The sequence below is a fragment of the Periplaneta americana genome, chromosome 4 (genome assembly GCF_040183065.1).
Source record: "Periplaneta americana isolate PAMFEO1 chromosome 4, P.americana_PAMFEO1_priV1, whole genome shotgun sequence".
Lineage (NCBI taxonomy): Eukaryota > Metazoa > Arthropoda > Insecta > Blattodea > Blattidae > Periplaneta > Periplaneta americana.
Window position 1 is genome coordinate 121,075,274 of NC_091120.1, and position 24,321 is coordinate 121,099,594.

The 24,321-nt window shown below is 37.2% G+C and overlaps 1 protein-coding gene across 3 annotated transcripts in view; it reads left to right on the forward strand.

The window, feature by feature from the left end:
• The window catches only part of Nmdar1 (NMDA receptor 1), a 220,822-nt gene that overhangs the window by 61,262 nt on the left and 135,239 nt on the right, over nucleotides 1–24,321 (forward strand). For all 3 annotated transcript variants that reach the window (XM_069823913.1, XM_069823914.1, XM_069823915.1), the window contains 2 exons: nucleotides 14,578–14,772; nucleotides 16,376–16,476. In XM_069823913.1, the coding sequence (XP_069680014.1) occupies nucleotides 14,578–14,772; nucleotides 16,376–16,476 (296 nt within the window). The remainder of the gene's footprint in view (nucleotides 1–14,577; nucleotides 14,773–16,375; nucleotides 16,477–24,321) is intronic.

Genomic DNA, 24,321 nt, shown 5'->3' on the forward strand with positions numbered 1-24,321 from the left:
ATATGTCAATCTTCATTAAACTATAGTTGCATGTAATAACTAATAAGAAACATGTTAAAGTTATTGTCATTGCACCAAATGAGTGCTCTCTGGACCAAAATGATCGCAATTTAATTATTTAAATACAATTTCAATTAAGTAACATATTAAACGATTTATCCTTCTAACAAACACGAATGTTCCCTGGATCAAACGTCCTATTTTAATTATGTAATTAGGCTACTTTATATTCATTTGTAACAGGTGCAGCGGAGAGCAGTATAAAGCAGTATTTTGAATAAATATAAATTAAAAAATTTCTCAAAAACCGTAACCAATAACTGTTTTTATTACCATATTCGTATTGAGTAGGTTCAAATTATATAGAAAACTTGTATCACACGCGCAGCGCAAAAAACATGTTAAAATTTGTTACGCAGTGTATCCTAGCATGGGATAGACCACACATGTGCCTTGTTATTGATGCATTTTTGCATATGTGACTAACACATATCACGTTTCACTTGAAATCTGACTATGTTATGACAGAAAAAATATATCCACTTCTTCCCACATACTGATTCCACTTTAAGCCATACATTATTACCAACATTAAAATAATCAGAATACAGCATGTTTCATGCTCGAAAGCTTTCACATTAATAAGGGATTACTTTACGTCTACATATTATGTTTCCTTATGCACAATTATTAGAACATGTTTTGCTATTCTTGTTTTATTTTTTTAAGTAATCATTCTTCCACTGGAATTGCACCTTATGGATCTTCTTGTCCCCACCACTGTTTAAACTTGTTCAACACCGCAATAATTCTTCCATTACAATTCTAAATAATCCATGAAAAAAAATTGTAGGAACAATTTTTCAATAGTTATGTGTGTAATTTTGGAGGAAGTGGATTGTATTAATTTCTCTATGTTGAAACAAATATATGTATTAAAAAATAAACATGAGCTTCTATCACTGCAGAGACAATATTTTTGAATGCGTCTTTCAAAATCTAAAAGTTCTTCAATTTTGGTAGAAACACTATCACAATTTCGATTCATTAATTGGAAATGTATTTCAGTAACCTTTGCATTCTAATCAATATAAGCATTTTATTTTATATTGTTACTGTTTTCTTTTACCCACAACACACCCATCCTTAATACACAATGACAAGGAGTTAGGTTTAAATTAATATTTCACCTTCATTCGATATAATAACTCATTACAATCATTTTTGTTTCTTTTGTTATATAATATTATTCCACTTAACCATTACTCTTAATTTTGCTTTTATATCTATAAATTTAACTTCTTCATTCCAAATCTTCGCTTCTCGTAACAGGTGTAACAAGCTTGAAAGATTAAATGAAATAATAGATGCATGATTACGTATGGAAAACACGACTCGGCAATTACGTCATCACTCACTAGATGTTTAATTCATGAGATTGTTACACACTATTTGTGTAACATAACAGGTTGCATCAGTTATTCATGGATTTAAAAAAGGCATATGACTCGGTTAAGAGGGAAGTTTTATATGATATTCTTATTGAATTTCGTATTCCCAAGAAACTAGTTCGATTAATTAAAATGTGTCTCAGTGAAACGTACAGCAAAGTCCGTATAGGTCAGTTTCTGTCAAATGCGTTTCCAATTCTCTGTGGGCTAAAGCAAGGAGATGCACTATCACCTTTACTTTTTAACTTTGCTAAAGAGAATGCCATTAGGAAAGTCCAGGATAACAGAGAGGATTTGGAATTGAACGCGTTACATCAGCTCCTTGTCTATGCGGATGATGTGAATATGTTAGGAGAAAATCCACAAACAATTAGGGAAAATACGGGAATTTTATTGAAGCCAGTAAAGAAATAGGTTTGGAAGTAAATCTCGAAAAAAACAAAGTATATAATTATGTGTCGTGACGATAATATTGTACGAAATGGAAATATAAAAACTGGAAATTTATCCTTTGAAGATGTGGAAAAATTCAAATACTCGGGAGCAACAGTAAAAAATAAATGATACTCGGAAATAAAAGTAAACATAGAATAGATATGGGAAATTCCTGTTATTATTCGGTTGAGAAACTTTTATCATCCCGTCTGTTGTCAAAAATTCTGAAAGTTAGAATTTATAAAACAGTTATATTACCGGTTGTTCTATATGGTTGTGAAACTTGGATTCTCACTTTAAGAGAGGAACATAGGTTAAGGGTGTTTGAAAATAAGGCTTTTAGGAAAATATTTGGAGCTAAGAGGGATGAAGTTACAGGAGAATGGAGAGAGTTACACAGCACAGAACTTCACCTGACATAATTAGGAACATTAAATCCCGACGTTTGAGATGGGCAGGGCATGTAGCACGTATGAGCGAATCCAGTAATGCATATAGAGTGTTAGTTGGGAGGCCAGAGGGAAAAAGACCTTTGGGGAGCCCGAGTCGTAGATGGGAAGATAATATTAAAATGTATTTAAGTGAGGTGGGATATGATGATAGAGACTGGATTAATCTTGCACAGAATAGGGATCTATGGCGGGCTTATGTGAGGGCGACAATGAACCTCCGGGTTCCTTAAAAGTAAGTAAGTATGTAATAGGATGCAGGCGGACATCATGCCTACGTATTGGAAAATAATTTCCTCAACAATTACGTAATTACTCACCAGATATTTAATTCCAAAAGTTGACATATAATATTTGTACGATGTAACATGCTTCGAAATAGATTGCAGGAGGTGACCATGATATTATGAAAAACACCATCGATAACAGCCTCCCCACGGTGAAGAAATTATTCCATCAGCAATAATTACGCAAAAAATATGTCTGAACTTGTGTATTTCCAATAGCGCCCCCACTACTAAACTATTCATCGCCACACCCACCTAAGTTAACTTACCATTCACGTAACACCTTAACGACAACAATTACACGTACAAATATGTTTGAACTTAAGTGTTCTCGTAGACTTCCGCGGCTGGTGTACTTGGTGTGTGGATAAGCTTCAGGGCTTCTACCGCGTTCTCTTGGTGTTATTGGCTCACGTTTCGACCGCTGTGTTGTGGCCATCTTCAGAGCAGTTGTTGGATAAGGAAATAGTCGAAAAATCGAAATAGAATTGGGAGGACAAATTTAAAAGGTACGCAAATCGCGTCCTTGCAAGGGATTGGGGGCTGTACAAAAGTAAATATTTGAGCTCCAAGCCTGTTGGCCACTAGTCTCACTCCGGGTTACGCTGCTCCACTGAAGGAACTCTAGAAAATTTTGAAGGGGAAACCGAAATTGGACGTAACCTCTTAAGTATCACATACGCGAGGGGGACTGAGATTTGATCAAGTGATCACGGAACGGGAAGAGGAAGACATGGCTGGTGTTTGCCGTTAGGATGGCAAGACGCTGTCATCTGTTGTTCGATGACAAAGCATGTGAAGGCCGTCGGAAGAAGCGCCGTGAAATCTAAATCTGCAATTTGAGAGGTCCCTCCTTTCAAATTGCGACTAATTGAGTGACCTCGTATATTAAAAGACAATTTATAGGTTCTGAACTAGGGCATAATAAAGGGGAATATATATGGGGAAGGGCATATATGTCCGTGGCCAATTTCTTATAGGGCTCATCCCGACATTTGTCTTACGCCTGAGGAAAACCACGGAATACCTTGGGCAGGATGAGTTGTCTCATACAAGAGACTAGCCAATTTGGCTATTATGTAGGAGGTGATTGTTGTCATGAGCCTTGTTGATTCGTCTCAATTTCGAGACCAGCCTTTAGCTATATGATGGCTCAATTACGAAGGGGGGAGAGATGTAATTGTTAATTAATTTAGAGTTAAGTAGGGAGATTCATGGGGATATGTTCTGCCACTACTTCTATATATATATATATATATATATATATATATATATATATATATATATATATATATATATATATATATAGTAGTCTCGATGGGGGAGTACCTGCTGTGATAGGTCGTAGGTTCTCCTTCTGGCATCTGATTGGTCCTACGTGGTCCAATCCGGTATGAAGGGGAGTATTCATATTAAATACTGGCCCTCATAAGGTCCGAAAGAGTGACCTTGATACCGTGCCCGTTGTCCGGATGAAGGGGGGGGACCGCGTACATGTGGAGACCTGATTTCTTGTTCCTAAGTATAGGTTGTAGGTTCTTCTTCTGGCATCTGCTTGGTCCTACGTGGTCCAATCGGGTTGGAGTCTGTGTGAAGGGGAGTATTCATATTAAATACTGGCCCTCATATGGTCCGAAAGAGTGACATTGGTACCGCCGCCCTTCATCCGGACATCGGACACGGTATCAAGGTCACTCTTTTGGACCTTATGAGGGCCAGTATTTAGTCATCTGTATATCTATGCAGACGACACTGCCCTCTTGGCGATGGGCAAAACCTATAGATTAGCGTCCCGTAGATTGCAGTCGATCTTAGATCACGTCCAGCCGTGGTTCCACGACTGGAGAATCAAGGTCAATGTAGACAAATGTCAGGCCATACTCTTTTCACTAAGAGCGAGGCTCGAAGAAACACCACCACCACCCAAACTTTTCGGACGAGAAATGCCGAGGATGAACCAAATTAAATATTTAGGGATCATTATGGACTCTCATCTCACCTTCCGAGATCACATCCAATCCCTTCTTCGTAAGGCCAACGGGCTGATAGTTAGACACTATCCCATTCTGGCGGCCTTAACTCCTGACAACATGAGGGTAGGACTTACCATGTATAAGGCCCTCATTCGCTCTGTCATTACCTATGCCGCACCCGCATGGGGGTTCGCGGCAGTGTCCCATCTCCGTAAACTCCAAGTTATCCAAAACCAGGTGATTCGACTCATTACCCATCTCCCCCGAGTCGTCTCGAGAAGAAAGTTCCATGATGAACTAGAGGTGCCAACCATAGACGAGTTCATTGCTCGACTGTATGCGGAAGCTCGTGCTAACCCCAACCCGCTCATATCTGGCCTCGGCCAGTATGATCCTAGGTTACGGCGTAGACACCAGACAGGTCCATTGGCTATACTCTTGAGACAGGAGGACAGGGAGGCTGGCGTTACTCCCAGGTTTTGGTAGCCACGGCTCAACTCCATGAGACTCCTTGGATAGTGCAACCGCTTTTAAATGACCTTGTCTTAACTGGGCTAAACAAAATCCCTCCCTAACGTTATCCACATTTGTTGATCGATGGAACTATCAGAGCCAATGTGCTGGTATATATATCCATCGATTCATAGAGTCATCCTACATAAGAGCCAACTAGCTAGTCTCTGAAATTGAGACAACTCATCCTCCCTAAGGTTTTTCCGTGGTTTTCCTAAGGCGCTAAGACAAATGTCGGGATGAGCCCTAAAAGAAATGGGCCACGGACCTGCACTCATCTTCCTATGAATCTCCCTAATTACTCTAAATTAATTAATAATTACATCTCTCCCCTCTCTTCTTAATTCAGTCACCATAAAGCTAAATGGCTGGTCTCTAAATTGAGACGATTCAACAAGGCTCATGACAACAATCACCTCCTACATAACAGCCAATTTGGCTAGTCTCTTATATGAGACAACTCATCCTGCCTAAGATATTCCGTGGTTTTCCTCAGGCGTAAGACAAATGTCGGGATGAGCCCTATAAGAAATTGGCCACGGACCTATATGCCCTTCCCCATATATATTCCTCTTTTCTGTAACCGACGTATGCCCTAGTTCAGAACATCTAAATTGTCTATTAATTATACGAGGTCACTCAATTAGTAGCAATTTGAAAGGACAGGGAGCTCTCAAATTGCAGATTTAGAATTCACGGCGCTTCTTCCGACGGACTTCACATGCTTTGTCATTGAACAACAGATGACAGCGTCTTGCCATCCTAACGGCAAACACCAGCCAACTCTTCCTCGCCCTGTTCTGTGATCACTTGATCAAATCTCAGTCCCCCTCGCGTATGTGGTACCTAAAAGGTTACGTCCAATTTCGGCTTCCCCTTCAAAATTTTCTAGAGTTCCTTCAGTGGAGCAGCGTAACCCGGAGTGAGACTAGTGGCCAACAGGCTTGGAGCTCAAATATTTACTTTTGTACAGCCCCCAAACCCTTGCAGGGATGCGTTTTGCGTACCTTTTAAATTTGTCCTCCCAAATGTCTTTTGATTCTTTCGATTTTTTTTTTTCGACTATTTCCTTGTTGAATCGTCTCAATTTAGAAATCAGCCATTTAGCTTTATGGTGACTGAATTAAGAAGAGAGGGGAGAGATGTAATTATTAATTAATTTAGAGTAATTAGGGAGATTCATAGGAAGATGAGTGCAGGTCCGTGGCCCATTTCTTTTAGGGCTCATCCCGACATTTGTCTTAGCGCCTTAGGAAAACCACGGAAAAACCTTAGGGAGGATGAGTTGTCTCAATTTCAGAGACTAGCTAGTTGGCTCTTATGTAGGATGACTCTATGAATCGATGGATATATATACCAGCACATTGGCTCTGATAGTTCCATCGATCAACAAATGTGGATAACGTTAGGGAGGGATTTTGTTTAGCCCAGTTAAGACAAGGTCATTTAAAAGCGGTTGCACTATCCAAGGAGTCTCATGGAGTTGAGCCGTGGCTACCAAAACCTGGGAGTAACGCCAGCCTCCCTGTCCTCCTGTCTCAAGAGTATAGCCAATGGACCTGTCTGGTGTCTACGCCGTAACCTAGGATCATACTGGCCGAGGCCAGATATGAGCGGGTTGGGGTTAGCACGAGCTTCCGCATACAGTCGAGCAATGAACTCGTCTATGGTTGGCAACTCTAGTTCATCATGGAACTTTCTTCTCGAGACGACTCGGGGGAGATGGGTAATGAGTCGAATCACCTGGTTTTGGATAACTTGGAGTTTACGGAGATGGGACACTGCCGCAAACCCCCATGCGGGTGCGGCATAGGTAATGACAGAGCGAATGAGGGCCTTATACATGGTAAGTCCTACCCCCAGGTTGTCAGGAGTTAAGGCTGCCAGAATGCGATAGTGTCTAACTATTAGCCCGTTGGCCTTACGAAGAAGGGATTGGATGTGATCTCGGAAGGTGAGATGAGAGTCCATAATGATCCCTAAATATTTAATTTGGTTCATCCACGCCATTTCTTGTCCGAAAAGTGTGGGTGGTGGTGGTATGTCTTCGAGCCTCGCTCTTAGTGAAAAGAGTATGGCCTGACATTTCTCTACATTGACCTTGATTCTCCAGTCGTGGAACCACGGCTGGAGGTGTTCTAAGTTCGACTGCAATCTACGGGACGCTAATCTATAGGTTTTGCCTATCGCCAAGAGGGCAGTGTCGTCTGCATAGATATACAGATGACTACTTCTGCCGTGGATATAGCGAAACGGGAGGTCATTAATGAATATATTGAAAAGTATGGGCCCTATAATGGAACCCTATGGGGCTCCTGCGTGAATTTGACGGGGGTTGGAGAAACTAGTGCCTGCACGGGTTTTGAATGTACGGCCTCGGAGGTAGTTAGAAATGAGTCGTATCATTCCATCTGGGACTCCCATGCCCAGTAACTTAACGAGGAGTCTCTCATGCCAAACCTTGTCGAATGCTAGCTCGATGTCTAGGTAAGCTGCAGCTATTACACGCTTCGTGCTCATAGCCCAGGTAATGTCCTGCGTCATGCGGAGTGCCAGGAGTGGAGTGGAACGACCAGGGTGGAAACCGAACTCTCCTACATAATAGCCAAATTGGCTAGTCTCTTATATGAGACAACTCATCCTGCCTAAGGTATTCCGTGGTTTTCCTAAGGCGTAAGACAAATGTCGGGATGAGCCCTATAAGAAATTGGCCACGGACCTATATGCCCTTCCCCATATATATTCCTCTTTTCTGTAACCCACGTATGCCCTAGTTCAGAACATCTAAATTGTCTATTAAATGTACGAGGTCACTCAATTAGTCGCAATTTGAAAGGACAGGGACCTCTCAAATTGCAGATTTATAATTCACGGCGCTTCTTACAACGGACTTCACATGCCTTGTCATCGAACAACAGATGACGCATTTTACAATCCTAACGGCAAACACCAGCCATCTCCTCCTCGCCCCGTCTCGTGATCTCTTGATCAAATCTCCGTCCCCCTCGCGTATGTGGTACCTAAAAGGTTACGTCCACTTTCGGCTTCCCCTTCAAAATTTTCTAGAGTTCCTTCAGTGGAGCAGCGTAACCCGGAGTGAGACTAGTGGCCAACAGGCTTGGAGCTCACATATTTAGTTTTGTACAATCCCCCAACCCCTTCCAAGGACGCGTTTTGCGTACCTTTTACATTTTTCTTCCCAATTCTCTTTCGATTCTTTCGATTTTCGACTATTTCTTTATCCAACAACTCCTCTGAAGATGGCCACAAAACAGCGGTCGAAACGTCAGCCAATAACACCAAGACAACGCGGTGGAAGCCCTGAAGCTTATCCACACACCATATTTGAACTTGTTTATTTCCTCTTCAATAATATTCTCCCCTGCGCTGGAAAATTATTACGTCATCAATATATCCCCTAACAAGAGTTCAGATTAATGATTAACTTTTACTCGAAATAGTAACTCGTTTCCCTAATGTTCGTTTGTTTTATATATATATATATATATATATATATATATATATATTCATGATACTCATTTATGCTTTTATGTCTATCAATTTATTGTCTTCAATCGAAATCTTTACACAAGTCGCTAGGCTTCGTGTGGGTGGCGAACATGCTTACGTAATCAAAACGTATTTATTTCCTCAAAAATTAAGTCATCACTCACCACACATTTAATGCAAACTTGCAAGATTGAGACACAATATTTGCACAACATAATGTGCTTAGGAAAAGGTTGCTGCCGGTGACCACAATACTTTGTTAAAAGTCATCAATAACAATCCCCGTTCTGAAAAAAATTAATATGTCAACAACAATTACGCAATAGAAATAAGTCTTAACTTGTGTAATTCCATTACGCCCTCCACCCCGTCCCGCCACCCACTACTGCACTATTGAGCGCCACACCCATCTAAATTAAATTATCAATAGCATATCAGCTGCAACCACTTTTTCCCATGAAATTTAAAATGAAAATATTAAACCACATCCCACTACTGCACTATTCATCACCACATAATATACCTAAATTAAATTACCGTTCACATATCAGCTCCAACCAACTATCAAATCAAAAAAAAAAAAAATTAAACCACGCCCTCAATAAACAATTAAACATCACAACACACATATATTAACCAACCACTGAGTAGACCACACCCACTTTACCTTTGTCGTCACACTTGAGACATATCCTCCAAAGCCCATGATGTCATACAGCCACTTTAGTCACGCTTCCTATAACTTCTGAGCCTCTTTAACCTCTCACGTGACCGACATCTTTTGTCTACTAACGCTCTATTTATCATATATTTTGAAACTTGTACAATCTTTACCTTGATCATAGTTATAGTTTATATCACAGTCTGTACACTTAAAATGTTGAATCTCTTCGACCCTTCTATCTCTTATTAAAATTTTTTGATCTTATAGAAGAGCTTACATGACTTTAATTTCATATATATCAAATATATAACTGTATGTATGTGTATGTATGTATTTTTTATTTTAGTAGTTATTTTAGGACGCTTTATCAATAACTTAGGTTATTTAGCGTGTGAATGAGATGAAGATGATAATGCCGGTGAAATGAGTTCGGAGTCCAACACCGAAAGTTACCCAGCATTTGCTCATATAGGGTTGAGGGAAAACCCCGGAAAGAAACCTCAACCAGGTAAATTGTCCCGACCGGGAATCGAACCCGGGCCACCTGGTTTCACGGCTAGACGCGCTAACCGTTACTCCACAGGTGTGGACTGTATGTATGTATGTATGTATGTATGTATGTATGTATGTCCTCCATACAAATCTACATGCTTTGACCGATATGAGCCAAAGTTTGCACATTTAACCTTCATAACCGGAAGAAAAACATAGGCTATGTTAAAATTGTACAAATAGACATTAAATTAATAAAAAAAAATAAAAATAATAAGAATAAATACGATCAAACATGCATGTGTAATACTAAAAAGCAATCTTCTACAGTCAATTGTTTTTATTATTTTCTGTTGTATTCAACATTGACTTTCACGAGACGATGGAAATCATAACACGAAATTAAATAACAGTGTTGATATAATTATCATTAAGGCCAAAATCTAGACAATTCATGCAATAAGTATCTTTACACAGTCCAGGACCATATTATGAATTTCTCGATGTAGTTGTACATAGTGAGCAGGCTGTGTTTTATCCAACTGACTTCTTGAATTCTTTGATACTACAAGGATTGCTACCACATAATTTAATACTTAATATTGATTCACCAATAGTATTATTGCGAAATATTGACCCACCAAAATGATGCAATGGAACAAGAACTGGTGTGAAAGACTCGAGCGAAACGTAATAAAAGTGGCAATATTGACTGAAAAATCAAAGGATAAGATGCTTTTATTCCACGTATTGCTATGATACCCACTAACATCCCTTTCGATTTTAAGCAATTGCAATTTCAGTGCGACTATATTTCTAATGGCCATGATATTAAAATGATGCTCAAGGACAGTCGCTCAAATTAGCAGACATTAACTTAAAAACTCACATTCTCAGCTATATTTTATACAAAGGAGTGGGAAAAAATATTTTACACATATCAAAAGCAATTCAATGATAATTTTGTCATGTTACTAATGTAGTAGATTATGTGAATTTACGGGTACGTAATATACTTAAAATGACACTCATTAATTCTAAAATATACGTCTCAAAATATTGTTGTTCATGTCCGAAAAATGTGTCATTGCGAAATTCTAGCTGCATAATCACATTGCCAATGTAGTATGTTACGCGTTGCGGAAAGACCTATCTCTTAATTTCTAAAATACCTGTATACGTCCCCCAGAATATAAGTCTTTATGTTAAAAAATGACTTATTGCGCCTTTATGTTGTATCTGTATTCTGTAATTATATAAAATAAGAATTAATATAATTATTAAGTTCTGAATTCGTGAGATATAATTTTTCAAGTCATATTTAAAAAAACTGAGTGTGATATAAGTTAATGTACACCGGCCAAGGGGTAAAAAATCCTACAGTATAAATTAAATATTATCCTACGTACATTTTATTAATTCTTTGATCCGACCGATAGAGAGAGAAATTTTGGCTGATAATGACATCCCAACGGGTTCATACTGGAAACAAGAGAATTCCCTGTTCATCATCAGCTGTCTCTGAAATTCAAGTGAAAGCACACATAGACATGAAATTACGTGAAATGTACTGCTTAGATCAATGTACAGATCTTACAATTATTTTATCTCTGCCTCTGTGTAACGTCACATTTGCGGTGGGGAGCAACAGAGACGGCCGAAAGGTTGTAATGGTTTTTAGTACGTTAACTCCCACGACTAAGAAATTTAACAGTTACTGGCGAGCAGAAATAAAATGTAAGATCTGTAGAACATTGAGATAATGCTAAGTGGGCGTATAGGGAGCGAAGAGTGTTTTCGTTTTGCTGCAAGACAATGCTAACTCATTTAAATGTTGTATGAATGTAATCTGTATAAATTTTCGTTTGGTTTTACTTTGGTTTTATAGTTCGATTTTTCTATTATTTTATGTTATTTCTGATGATGTGAAAGAGAAAGCCTGATGGCCTTAACTACGCCAGAATAAATAAATACACATATACACACATAATACAAATTAAAAAATATTTGAACGTAAGGCACGTGATGAAATGTTTTCTTTCGTTGCCTGAGCTACAGTTGTTTTAATTTGAGTTAATCCTTTCAGGCATTTGGCAAGTTAATTAATCCATGTAAGTGACATTATGTAACGATTCATCTTTATGGCGAGGAAAGCTTAATAAAGACAATCCGTTTTGGATGTTTATAGCTGAGTTTTTGAGATTTCCGAAAAGTCTAACAACCAGTTTAATTATAAAAAAAGACAACTCGGGCAGCGCCGGGTGCTTTCAGCTAGTGTATATATAAATAATAATAATAATCTTCACATACCATTATCTGACTTAGAAGATAGGTTGATAATTGAATTTTATTTTTTTCCTGTATATTATTAAAAGATCATATGCATATAACATCATGCTCAGTCTTTTATTTTGAGTTTTATTTCTTCTGGGGACCTTGATTCTCACATACGCATGACATCGTCGATGTATAGACTATATTAAGAAGACTGGGCGATAGATTACACCCTTGGTTTATACCTTTATTTATTAAACTGAGTTTTCTTATAAAATTATTTTCTTTAACCCTATTTTTGTGCGTCTATACAAACCTCTGATGTTCTCTATAAGCCATTTAGGATTGCCTCTATAAGCCATTTAGGATTCCATAATTTTTTATTCGGACTTTATTAAGCTCCCCACTTTTCAACAAACTATTAACGCTTAAAGGTATGTAAGTAGAAATGATTTTGCTTCCCTTGAGTCGAAACATTGATAAAACTCTTCCTCTGTAACCAGCGCTTGGGAGAGCATCGGCCCGACAAGTTGCCGCTTTCATGGTTTGGAAGATAATTCGTTCACATAGTAGGTACTAATGTATTACCTACTGCCTAAGTTTTAAATGCTTAATTTCCAAGTACAGATAATTTTCGAATGTATAGCCATTATAGACGTAAAAATTTGGAGGGCAGACTTAAGACTTACGAGACGTGTGAGTAATAAGATCGAACTCGACAACAGATATCATTCTAGAATTAACAACTGTTCAAAATCAGAGATCAGCAGTAGAGTTCGGCCTTAATAATCCGAATGGACAAAAACTTCATGATAGAACTACTGCTTGCGCTTACTTCAGACTACATGGACACGTGTTTGATTATAACTTACATTTGCATCACACACATTAGAATTGTTGAAGACGAAACCAAACGCTTCCGTTTTAAACGTGTTCTGTTTCTCATTATGTATGAGTCTACATTTATACATTACTCACATGCCATGACAAAAAAAAAAAAGAAACACTGTATATCCACTCACTTTTTCTAATATAATTTTGAAAATAATATGGCCACTGATGTGATCTCGAGAAGTAAGTACAATTCAGTGAGACTCCTGTTCCGTGGCTACGTTCAGATGTGGGTTCCAATTCTGGTGGAAAGTTTAACTGGTTGGATTTTTCAGAGGTTTTTCCCAACTGTAAGACGAATCATATAATTCCATGGAGAAACCTCGGACTCATCTCGCCAAAATTCCATCTGCTACCACAAATTCCATTAAAACTAGGTAACCGAGGATACAGAGAAAAAAATGCAGCAGATCCGTCCTGTGACCAAGAGAAACATAATCGACAGTTCTCGAGACAGACTGGGACATTGTTTAGCTGTGAAAGGTTATTATTTAGAGACTTTTTATATAATAATTATATCATTTGTGTTGTAGTTTGTTTAGTAATTAACAGACAAACACCACAAAAATATAGATCTAATAAACTTAAAACTCTTCTCAGTTAAAATTGACACAACCTGGGAAAAGTTCCTTTTAATACATAAAGTGTAGTGCTGGTTTCAAATATGTATAAATTGATATATGGTACCTATATATATATATATATATATATATATATATATATATATATAGTGTGTGTTTTTGTTTTATTCTGTTTACCTGAATAAATATTTCATATCGTGTACAACTTTAAAAATAAGTTATCTGCAGACAATTTTAAAATAACCACATCTTAAGCGACGAATGGGAAACATCTTAATGGCTAAGGTATTGAAAACAAAAAAAAAATAGTTCAATAGTTTCACGTATATAGCCTAATATGAAAAATGACGATAACAGAAAATTAAGTTAAGTATCGAAAATATGAGCCACAACTGGGAGATATTTAACAAAAAAGACAGCAAAGGAAAAATGTCCAATTTTAGAAAACAGTGGTACTCCCAATTTTAAGTTACGGCTTGAACTTGGTTACTAAAAGTGACAAACGAAAGTTACAAGAATCGGAAATGAAATCAATACCATTAGCCTAATTAAGGTATAAGGGGGTAAACGTCACATAACAAAATACACGGAACAATTGTTATAAACAAGTTGTTATTCATGTAACGAGAATGTAAGATACCTAATTCTTAAGCTGACATTTCGTTATGGGCCGAAAGGATGACGAGCTTTGGAAGATTGCGACTGCGACTGAATGATTAATTTCAGTACTCACAGAATGACCCGAACTGCAATGATAGTGCCATTTTTGTTGTTGCTATTGATGATGATGATGATGATGATGGTGATAATGATGATGATGATTATGATGATGATGAGGAGGAGGAGGAGGAGGACAATTTATCATCTTTTACATTCATGTTTTTCTTTTATTAAGAATACTATTTTATTTCTTTCTACATAGTTTTCACTTGTCATGTCTTCGGAGAAATACATATTAAAAATACAATTTCACCAACCTGTTACAAACTTAAACTGCTTCCTTGTTATCAAGTAGTTTATTATATTGTTAACAAATGAATTTATTTACTATTTTCAGAATATCCACGTGTCTTTCTTACGAACTGTACCACCATATTCACATCAGGCTGATGTGTGGGTAGAATTACTAAAGCATTTCAACTACATGAAAGTGATCTTCATTCATAGTTCTGACACAGATGGAAGGGCTCTACTGGGCCGCTTTCAATCTACTTCACAAAGTCTCGAAGATGACGTGGAGATGAAGGTGCAGGTAAGACATTAATTAAACTACCTATCAAGCTAAGGTAGAAATTGAATTAAGAAATTTAACTCATTACGTATTGTGTTATCTAAATTAACATTAGTTACGTAATGTTATAATGTTGAATTTTTGGTAGTGAAATCAGCAAAGGATCCAAAAGTTTTATGTCTTTAGGTACGGATATATTTATACAGCTGGTACGAACGAAAATCTCCTAGAGTCCATCAACACAATCCTCGTAGTAGATCATGTGAAAGCGCGTATTTCACATTAGCATGAACCTCCGCATTCCCAAGGTCTTTTTCCCTCCAGCCTCCCAACTAACACTTTACATGCATTTCTGGATTCGCCCATACGTGCTATATGCCCTGCCTATCTAAAACGTCTGCATTTAATGTTTCTAATTATGTCAGGTGAAGAACATAATGCGTGCACTTCTGCGTTGTGTAACTTTCTCCATTGTCCTGTAACTTCATCCCTCTTAGCCCCATATTTTTCCTAAGAACCTTGTTCTCAAACACTCTTAACCTCTGTTCCTCTCTCAAAGTGAGAGTCCAAGTTTCACAACAATACAGAACAATCTATATATAACTGTTCTATAAAGCCTATACTGTAGGCTAATAAGAAAAATTAAGTTATTTATCAGTATATTATATAAATCAGCAACAAGAGCAGTTACAGAATAGATGTTTTAAACCATCATACAAGTTAGCTCAACATATTACATTTTAATGTTACTTTATAAAATGTTAACTTAATTTTTATTTTAATAGAAGTAATACAACTTATAACTATAGGGAAATTAATTTCAATATTCTAGTTATGGTATTCTTGTGTAATCTTTCTTTTTTATGGCAAAATTAATTGGTATCTAGGAGTATAACTGGGTACATTTTTTTTATTTCCAATTTTTCGTGAGTCTTGAATATATGATACATTCTCTAGTTGATAATGCATATTACTGTGTTTGAAACACCATAATTACACACACATAGTTTAAAACGCCATGTTAACGAATAAATATCTGTTCCTAATTAAATAATGCAATTATTCAATTAAATAACAGCAAAATCTCAGAATATAGCAGGGATATAAAATTATTATATTACATATGCGTGTAAAAATTGTGGTTGCAAAATTGCCTTCGCTATAGGTAAATTTTGAAAGTATAAAACGGTAGCAAAATTAGATTTAAGTATTTTCAAAATTCACATTGAAGTTGTTTCTATATTAGATAAAAATGTATCATTTTTATGGACAATCTTCCGCTATAAGGAAATGTTTCACAACAAAATTGGATAGGGTAAACTAGGGTCTGTTGGACAGTCGGGCATATTGGACACTTCATACTTTAACGTGTTACCACGCCACTTGTGGGCACCACATTCAGCTAGAAGTCAATGACGGAAGTAGCCACGAGTGGGGCTACTTCCGTCATTGACTTCTAGCAGAATGTGGTGCCCACAAGAGGCGTGGTAATACGTTAAAATACGGAGTGTCCAACATGCCCGACTGTCCAACAGACCCTAGTTTACCCTACTTCATCTACTGTAGTATATGACCATGTCAATCATAAAATTGAGTATTTAATTATATGCCTCATGATGTGCAGGTAGAATCCGTTATAGAATTTGAGCCTGGATTGGAGAGTTTTACCGAACAACTTCTAGAAATGAAGAATGCACAATCACGGGTATATCTTATGTATGCTGGGTAAGTAAAATAAGACATTCATTAATACAAATAGATATTTCACGTACATTACAATTTAATATAATTTGTGTACTATATTTGTATTATACAAGAACTTAGCTGAGAATAATGTTAAATGACCCAAACTCGAAAATCGACGGTGAAGTTTATACGTATTGATTACTCTAATTTTTTTTAGTTGTCCTAAATATTTCAGCTAGAATCAATTCGTGGTTGTCATACAGTTTGATTTCAAGATCACTTGAACTTAAATTGCTTAAGATATTTCTAAATTAGATTAATAGTGTCAAAACATATTGTGAATTTTATTTCAACTCAACAATAGGATTTTATTCCTCCAACAATAATTCCTTTCTACAATTCGCCTTAAACTCTCTCGTCAACAATTGGATTTTCACTCAACACAGTATTCGTTATAGCACTCCACCGACGACAATGACAATTTACTTGGACTAGTACGAACAACAATCAACTGTTAATCTTAACTAATATTTACAAAGCACTCTTTACAAATCAGAACTATCAGTTCTCAGTTCACAGTTCTTCTAGCTCAGTCACTCGAGTTCACAGTATCTCGAACCACAGACCTTCAAAGACAGTCCACTGTACTCGAACTCAGGTCCCTCCAACTGCGGTCCACTGCACTCGAACTCAGGCCCCTCCAACTGCGGTCCACTGCACTCGAACTCAGACCTTCGGATGCTGGCACAGTTGCGGACGCACACTCGAGTCGAACTCCGGTACACAAGACTGGCTTGCTTGCTCTGGCTTATTCACTGACTGAATAACTGAAACTACTCGAGTTCGCTGGCGTTTTTTCTTTTATAATCAAAGCGACGTAGCCTCGAAAGTTCGACGCGTCTCCAGAGATTGCACTCCAGAAAAATCCAGAGCCCTCTTGTCTCTACCAGCACCAGATGCGCGCGCACTCTAGTCGCGTTGACGTAATACACGCCCTCTCTTCTCTCCGCCGCGCGCAGTCCCAAAGTGCTCCGCGCGATCTTCTCTCTTGCGGGACGCTGGTCATGAGTTCGAATCTCACGTCGCTGTCACAATATTATAAGGTCAGTGCACCAAATAAGCACAAGCTAAAGTTTGCTTCGCTGGCATTTGGTTCTTTCACAATGAATTGTTTTTTTTTTTTTTTTTTTTTTTTTTTTTCAAATTTAATACAATTATTAGAAATTCATTCATGAGAAAATGAAAAACATATAGCTTTGCTATGCAAATCTGGCTTTCAGGTAGTAGCTCCCTGTAAAGCAGATTTGAATAATTTCAAGGAATAATTCTGTAGCGCTCTGGAAAAGTGGCATAAGTCAAAAATGTTAATTTTACAGGAGAAGGAAAAAAACTGTCTTCACACTGGTTTATGTCGATTTGATTTTATTCTGTATGAATTATCGTAATGGGAGAAATACTTAAGTCTCTTTTCCCAAGCCAGCAGATGTTCCGTTAAGTTGTCGATAAATTATTAATAAATGTTTGTGGAAACTGACTTACGCCAATTTTCCCAAGCACTGCAGAATTGTTCCGGGACCGGGTACCAATTGTGACGGTGTCGTGTGTAGTACCTGGGGTAGCTCAGTCGGTAGAGCATTCGCGGGCTAAGCGAAAGGTCCCGGGATCGATACCCGGGCCCGGAACAATTTTTCCTTGAATATATTCATACAGCTTTACTGTTAAATTGTACTATTTGTTACTAAAAATGTGGATAATTCAACAAAGAAATAATTGGCCTTATTCGGAACAGAGGTTCCAAGTAAGGTCAGCTCTGAATTTCCAAATATTAGAAGTAAACAAATTTTAAAAACATTTCAATTGACGGAGCAAACGATTGAATTAAATTGTATTTTATTTAATATAATGATGAAGCCTGTAAGCCGCTAAAAAAATGGTCTTTATATTATGAATATTCAAATTGTATCAGGGCTCAATCATTTTCATATTCTGGGCATTCAAAATGTACCTTTTTTTTGTGATTCGAACACAATGGCCATACACATATCTGCGACAAGTTTCACACAAAATCATATACGTGATTACGTCCTCAGTAGTATAGAAATGACGGGTAACTCTGGAGGTAGGCTGGCGGTAGGGTGGAGGTAGGGAGTGACTGGAGGTAGGGATGTAACGTCAGAAGTGGGCGTGGCAAAAGTATTACGTCATAGTGGGCGTGGCAAGTGACGTCATGGGCGTGCCTAAGTATGACGTCATGGAGGGGGTGGGGGGCTTAAAGTATGACGTAGGAAAGGGGCGTAACTTAAATTACGTCATAAGAGTTCAAGGTTAAAGTGCGATGTCATGCGGGTATGTAATGGCATGACATGTTCATACATGTTTATCTCCTCAATGTGGAGGGCTTAAAGTATGACGTAGGAAAGGGGCGTAACTTAAATTACGTCATAAGAGTTCAAGGTTAAAGTGCGATGTCATGCGGGTATGTAATGGCATGACATGTTCATACATGTTTATCTCCTCAATGTGGGGGGCTTAAAGTATGACGTAGGAAAGGGGCGTAACGTCATAAATGAGGTATGTAATTGAAGTTGTGGCATGACAAGTTCATACATGTTTATCTCATCAATGTAATGTCTGCTATGTGTGCAAATATTATGCTGATTCACTCACACTGCTATGTATGCAAGGTCACATCCGGCGATTGTCCAAGAATTAATCTATCACACTTAAGCACATACATTCTTTTTCTTAAGATTCTAATGTAATGGTAATTTAAGTGATGGGGAATGGGTGTTGGAATGTGGGACATAAATGGTTGTATAAAAAATTAATCTAGCACACTTGTAAATTAAACAGGATGTGGCTGAAGTTGGAAATGGGGGAGGGGGTAATAATTTGAAATACACACGACATAACTTAAAGTGTGACGTCATTCACAAGTGCAGGTTGGGGCGTAACGTAATAATTTGAATTACATATGTTCATAGAAGTTTGTATAGTTGAAATACACAAGTTCATACATGTCTGAGATTTCATCTACACAATGATGTGATTACACGTGCAAATATTATGCAATCTCACATCCGGTGATGCAATTGCTGAGTAATAATAAAAGCATGTTTTTGAAGCACCTGCAACGTGTCATATTACACAAATATTGCATGATGCAAATAATATGCAAGCTGTTAATTCACATCCGGTGAAGACGCAAGTGCTGAATAATAGCCAGCTGTCCAATGGATGTCCTGAATCTGGTTGTACTTTAAGCCAATTGTTGAGTAATTGATAAAAAATATTAAGATTCTAATGTACTGGTAACTGAATTGATAAATAGTAATGGGAAATGGAAATTGAAATGCGGGAATTATTGATGGCGTAAATGGTTGTACTTTAAGCCAATTTATAAAAAAATTAATCTAGCACACTTGTAAATTAAACACATACATTCTTCTCATATTATTATTATTCCAATGTAATACATTTTGAGTGGTTTGTTTAGCGTATTTAATTGAAGCCATACATTATTACCAACATTGAATTCATCAGAATGTGACATTATTATTTCGTAATACAGTAATTATAGCAGATAAATCAATGTAGATGTATATGTTGTGTAATGCATAAGTGTGCAAATATTATGCAAGCTTGCTGAATCACTTCCGGCGACGATGCAATTGCTGAGTATGATAAAAACATGTTTATGAAACACCTGAAACGTGTTATATTACAAAAATATTGCATGATGCAAACATCCGGCGATTGTTCTCGCAGCGTCTTATGTTACACAAATATTGTATAAGCGCTATCTGCTATGTTTGCAAATAGTATGGAAGGTTGGTAATTTTACATCCGGCGATAAAATTGCTGAATTATGATAAAAAAAATATTACACTCTATTCGTACGTGGTATTTGATTAAAAAACAATCGCAGAACATGGCATTATTATTATTATTACTATTATTATTATTATTATTATTATTATTATTATTATTATTATTATGGTTCCAAATTAATACATTTTGAAGTAACATTTATTGGATTTATTTTAAGCATACATTATTACCAAAGCAGTTCGTAATACAGTAATTGCTTCTTCTTCTTCTTCTTCTTCTTCTCATTATTACTATTATTCGTCATAAAGAAGATTAAAGTGCGACGTTATAATTTTATAATTGAAGTTGGAGTAATTGAAGTTGGAATTGGGGGGAGGATTTGATAAAATTCCAATGTAATAGTAATTTAATTGATAAATAGTAATGGGTAAGGGAAATTCGCAAGTGTTAATTGAAATTGGAATGGGGGAATTATTGATGGCGTAAATGGTTGTACTTTAAGCCAATTTATAAAAAAAAATTAATCTAGCACACTTTTAAAGTAAACACATATATTCTTCTCATTTTATTATTATTCCAATGTAATACATTTTGAAGTAAAATTGAGTGGCGTGTTTAGCGTATTTAATACATTATTACCAACATTCAGAATGTGATATTATTATTTCGTAATACAGTAATTGTAGCAGATAAATCAATGTAGATGTATATGTTGTGTAATGCATAAGCGTGCAAATACTATGCAAGCTTGCTGAATCACTTCCGGCGACGATGCAATTGCTGAGTAATGATAATAATATGTTTTTGAAGCACCTGGAACGTGTTAGATTACACAAATATTGCATGATGCAAATAATATGCAAGCTGTTAATTGACATCCGGCGATTATTCTTACAGCGTTTTATGTTGCACAAATATTGTATTGATTACAAGTAAATAATAGCTATCTGCTATGTGTACAAATATTATACAAGGTCACATCCGACGATGAAATTGCTGAGTAATGATAAAAAACATGTTTTTGATAATGACCTTGGAGGTAATATGGCTAGATGGTGATGTGAATTATTTAGAAGTGTAATGAAAGAAGTATTGCAGTTTGGAATAATTGACATTGAACAAGTTTAGACAGCAGTGGGAGGGGGGGCAAGATGATGAATAATACGCTCGAATTTATACAACTATTACACCATTTTATTATTATTCCAATGTAATACATTTTGAAGTAACATTGAGTGGTGTGTTTAGCGTATTTAATACATCATTACCAACATTCAGAATGTGACATTATTATTTCGTAATACAGTAATTGTAGCAGATAAATCAATGTAGATGTATATGTTGTGTAATGCATAAGCGTGCAAATATTATGCAAGCTTGCTGAGTCACTTCCGGCGACGATGCAATTGCTGAGTAATGATAAAATATGTTTTCGAAGCACCTGGAACGTGTTATATTACACAAATATTGCATGATGCAAATAATATGCAAGCTGTTAAATGACATCCGGCGTTTTATGTTACACAAATATTGTATTGATTACAAGTAAATAATAGCTATCTGCTATGTGTGCAAATATTATGCAATGTTGCTAATTTTACATCCGACGATGAAATTGCTGAGTAATGATAAAAAAACATGTTTTTGAGTATGTAGCATAATGACCTTGGAGGTAATATGGATGGATGATGAGGTGAATTATTTAGAAGTGTAGTGAAAGAAGTATTGCAGTTTGGAATAATTGACATTGAACAAGTTTAGAGAGCAGTGGGAGGGGGAGGGGCAAGATGATGAATAATACGCTCGAATTTATACAACTATTACACTATCACATATTTTATAAAAGATCTTTGTCAAAAAAAATTGGTAGTGTAATAGCAGCCATAGCGTTAATAATGTCTCACAATATTTATTTTTAATTTTAATTTAGATGATACTGCATCTCCAGTCTCGGTTTGAGCTGAAGAAGAAGAAATCGCACAATTTAAATGCTCTGAGTGTAAAAAACAGTGACCATGATGAAGCGTGGTAAATGTTAAGCTTGATTATGAAGAATGTTCGAATTGTAATAAATGTTCTTTTTCGAAATAGTTTTGCACTGTAATTTCTTCTACGTCTTAACCATCCATTTCCAGCCCACATAACCAAAGGGTTGGGTTCGTTTAGAGAATTAACCTAAAACACTTTCCTTTCAAACATTAGTAATCCTTTTCCAATATTAAGAATTGGTATATAGGTTTTCACATATTAATAATCCTTAAGAATTGGTGTATAAGTTGAGATTATTCTAAACATATATGTTACCAGAATATAACATAATTCCAGTGGTAGCTTATTGATTTGGGAGTGGTGGATTTGAAATGTTCATTACAAGTATAATATTATACTGTATTAAGTGGATCATAAAGAAAGTGAAATTCAAAAGAAAGTGATTGAGTATGACATAAGTTGGAATTTATATTGATGTTGGAATTTATATTGATGCTATGTGATGCAAGCCTGCATTAACATCCCGTGATTGTTTGACGACCACCTGCGATGTATTATATTACACAAATACTGTATGTAAATAATAGCTATCTACTATTTTCAACAAATATTATGCTAGACTGCAATACAGCATGACGTTGCAATAACGCAACAGCATGTCGTTGCAATAACGCAACAGCATGACGTTGCAATAACGCAACAGCATGTCGTTGCAATAACGCAACAGCATGTCGTTGCAATAACGCAACAGCATGTCGTTGCAATAATGCAACAGCATGTCGTTGCAGTAACGCAACAGCATGTCGTTGCAATAACGCAACAGCATGTCGTTGCAATAACGCAGCAGCATGTCGTTGCAATAACGCAACAGCATCTCGTTGTAATAACGCAACAGCATGACGTTGCAATAACGCAACAGAATGACGTTGCAATAACGCAACAGCATGTCGTCTCAATAACGCAACAGCATGCCGTTGCAATAACGCAACAGCATGACGTTGCAAAAACGCAACAGCATGACGTTGCAATAACGCAACAGCATGACGTTGCAATAACGCAACAGCATGTCGTTGCAATAACGCAACAGCATGTCGTTGCAATAACGCAACAGCATGTCGTTGCAATAACGCAACAGCATGCCGTTGCAATAACGCAACAGCATGTCGTTGCAATAACGCAACAGCATGACGTTGCAATAACGCAACAGCATGACGTTGCAATAACGCAACAGCATGACGTTGCAATAACGCAACAGCATGTCGTTGCAATAACGCAACAGCATGTCGTTGCAATAACGCAACAGCATGTCGTTGCAATAACGCAACAGCATGTCGTTGCAATAACGCAACAGCACGTCCTTGCTATAACGCAACAGCATGACGTTGCAATAACGCAACAGCACGTCCTTGCAATAACGCAACAGCACGTCGTTGCAATAACGCAACAGCACGTCGTTGCATTAACGCAACAGCAAATCGTTGCAATAACGCAACAGCATGTCGTTGCAATAACGCAACAGCATGACGTTGCAATAACGCAACAGCACGTCATTTGCAATAACGCAACAGCACGTCGTTGCAATAACGCAACAGCACGTCGTTGCAATAACGCAACAGCATGACGTTTCAATAACGCAACAGCATGTCGTTCCAATAACGCAACAGCATGTCGTTGCAATAACGCAACAGCACGTCGTTGCAATAACGCAACAGCACGTCGTTGCAATACCGCAACAGCATATCGTTGCAATAACACAACAGCATGATGCGTAATCTTGTGACATATACATTACAACGACATGCTGTTGCGTTATTGCAACGACATGCTGTTGCGTTATTGCAACGACATGCTGTTGCGTTATTGCAACGTCATGCTGTTGCGTTATTGCAACGATATGCTGTTGCGTTATTGCAACGACATGCTGTTGCGTTATTGCAACGTCATGCTGTATTGCAGTCTAGCATAATATTTGTTGAAAATAGTAGATAGCTATTATTTACATACAGTATTTGTGTAATATAATACATCGCAGGTGGTCGTCAAACAATCACGGGATGTTAATGC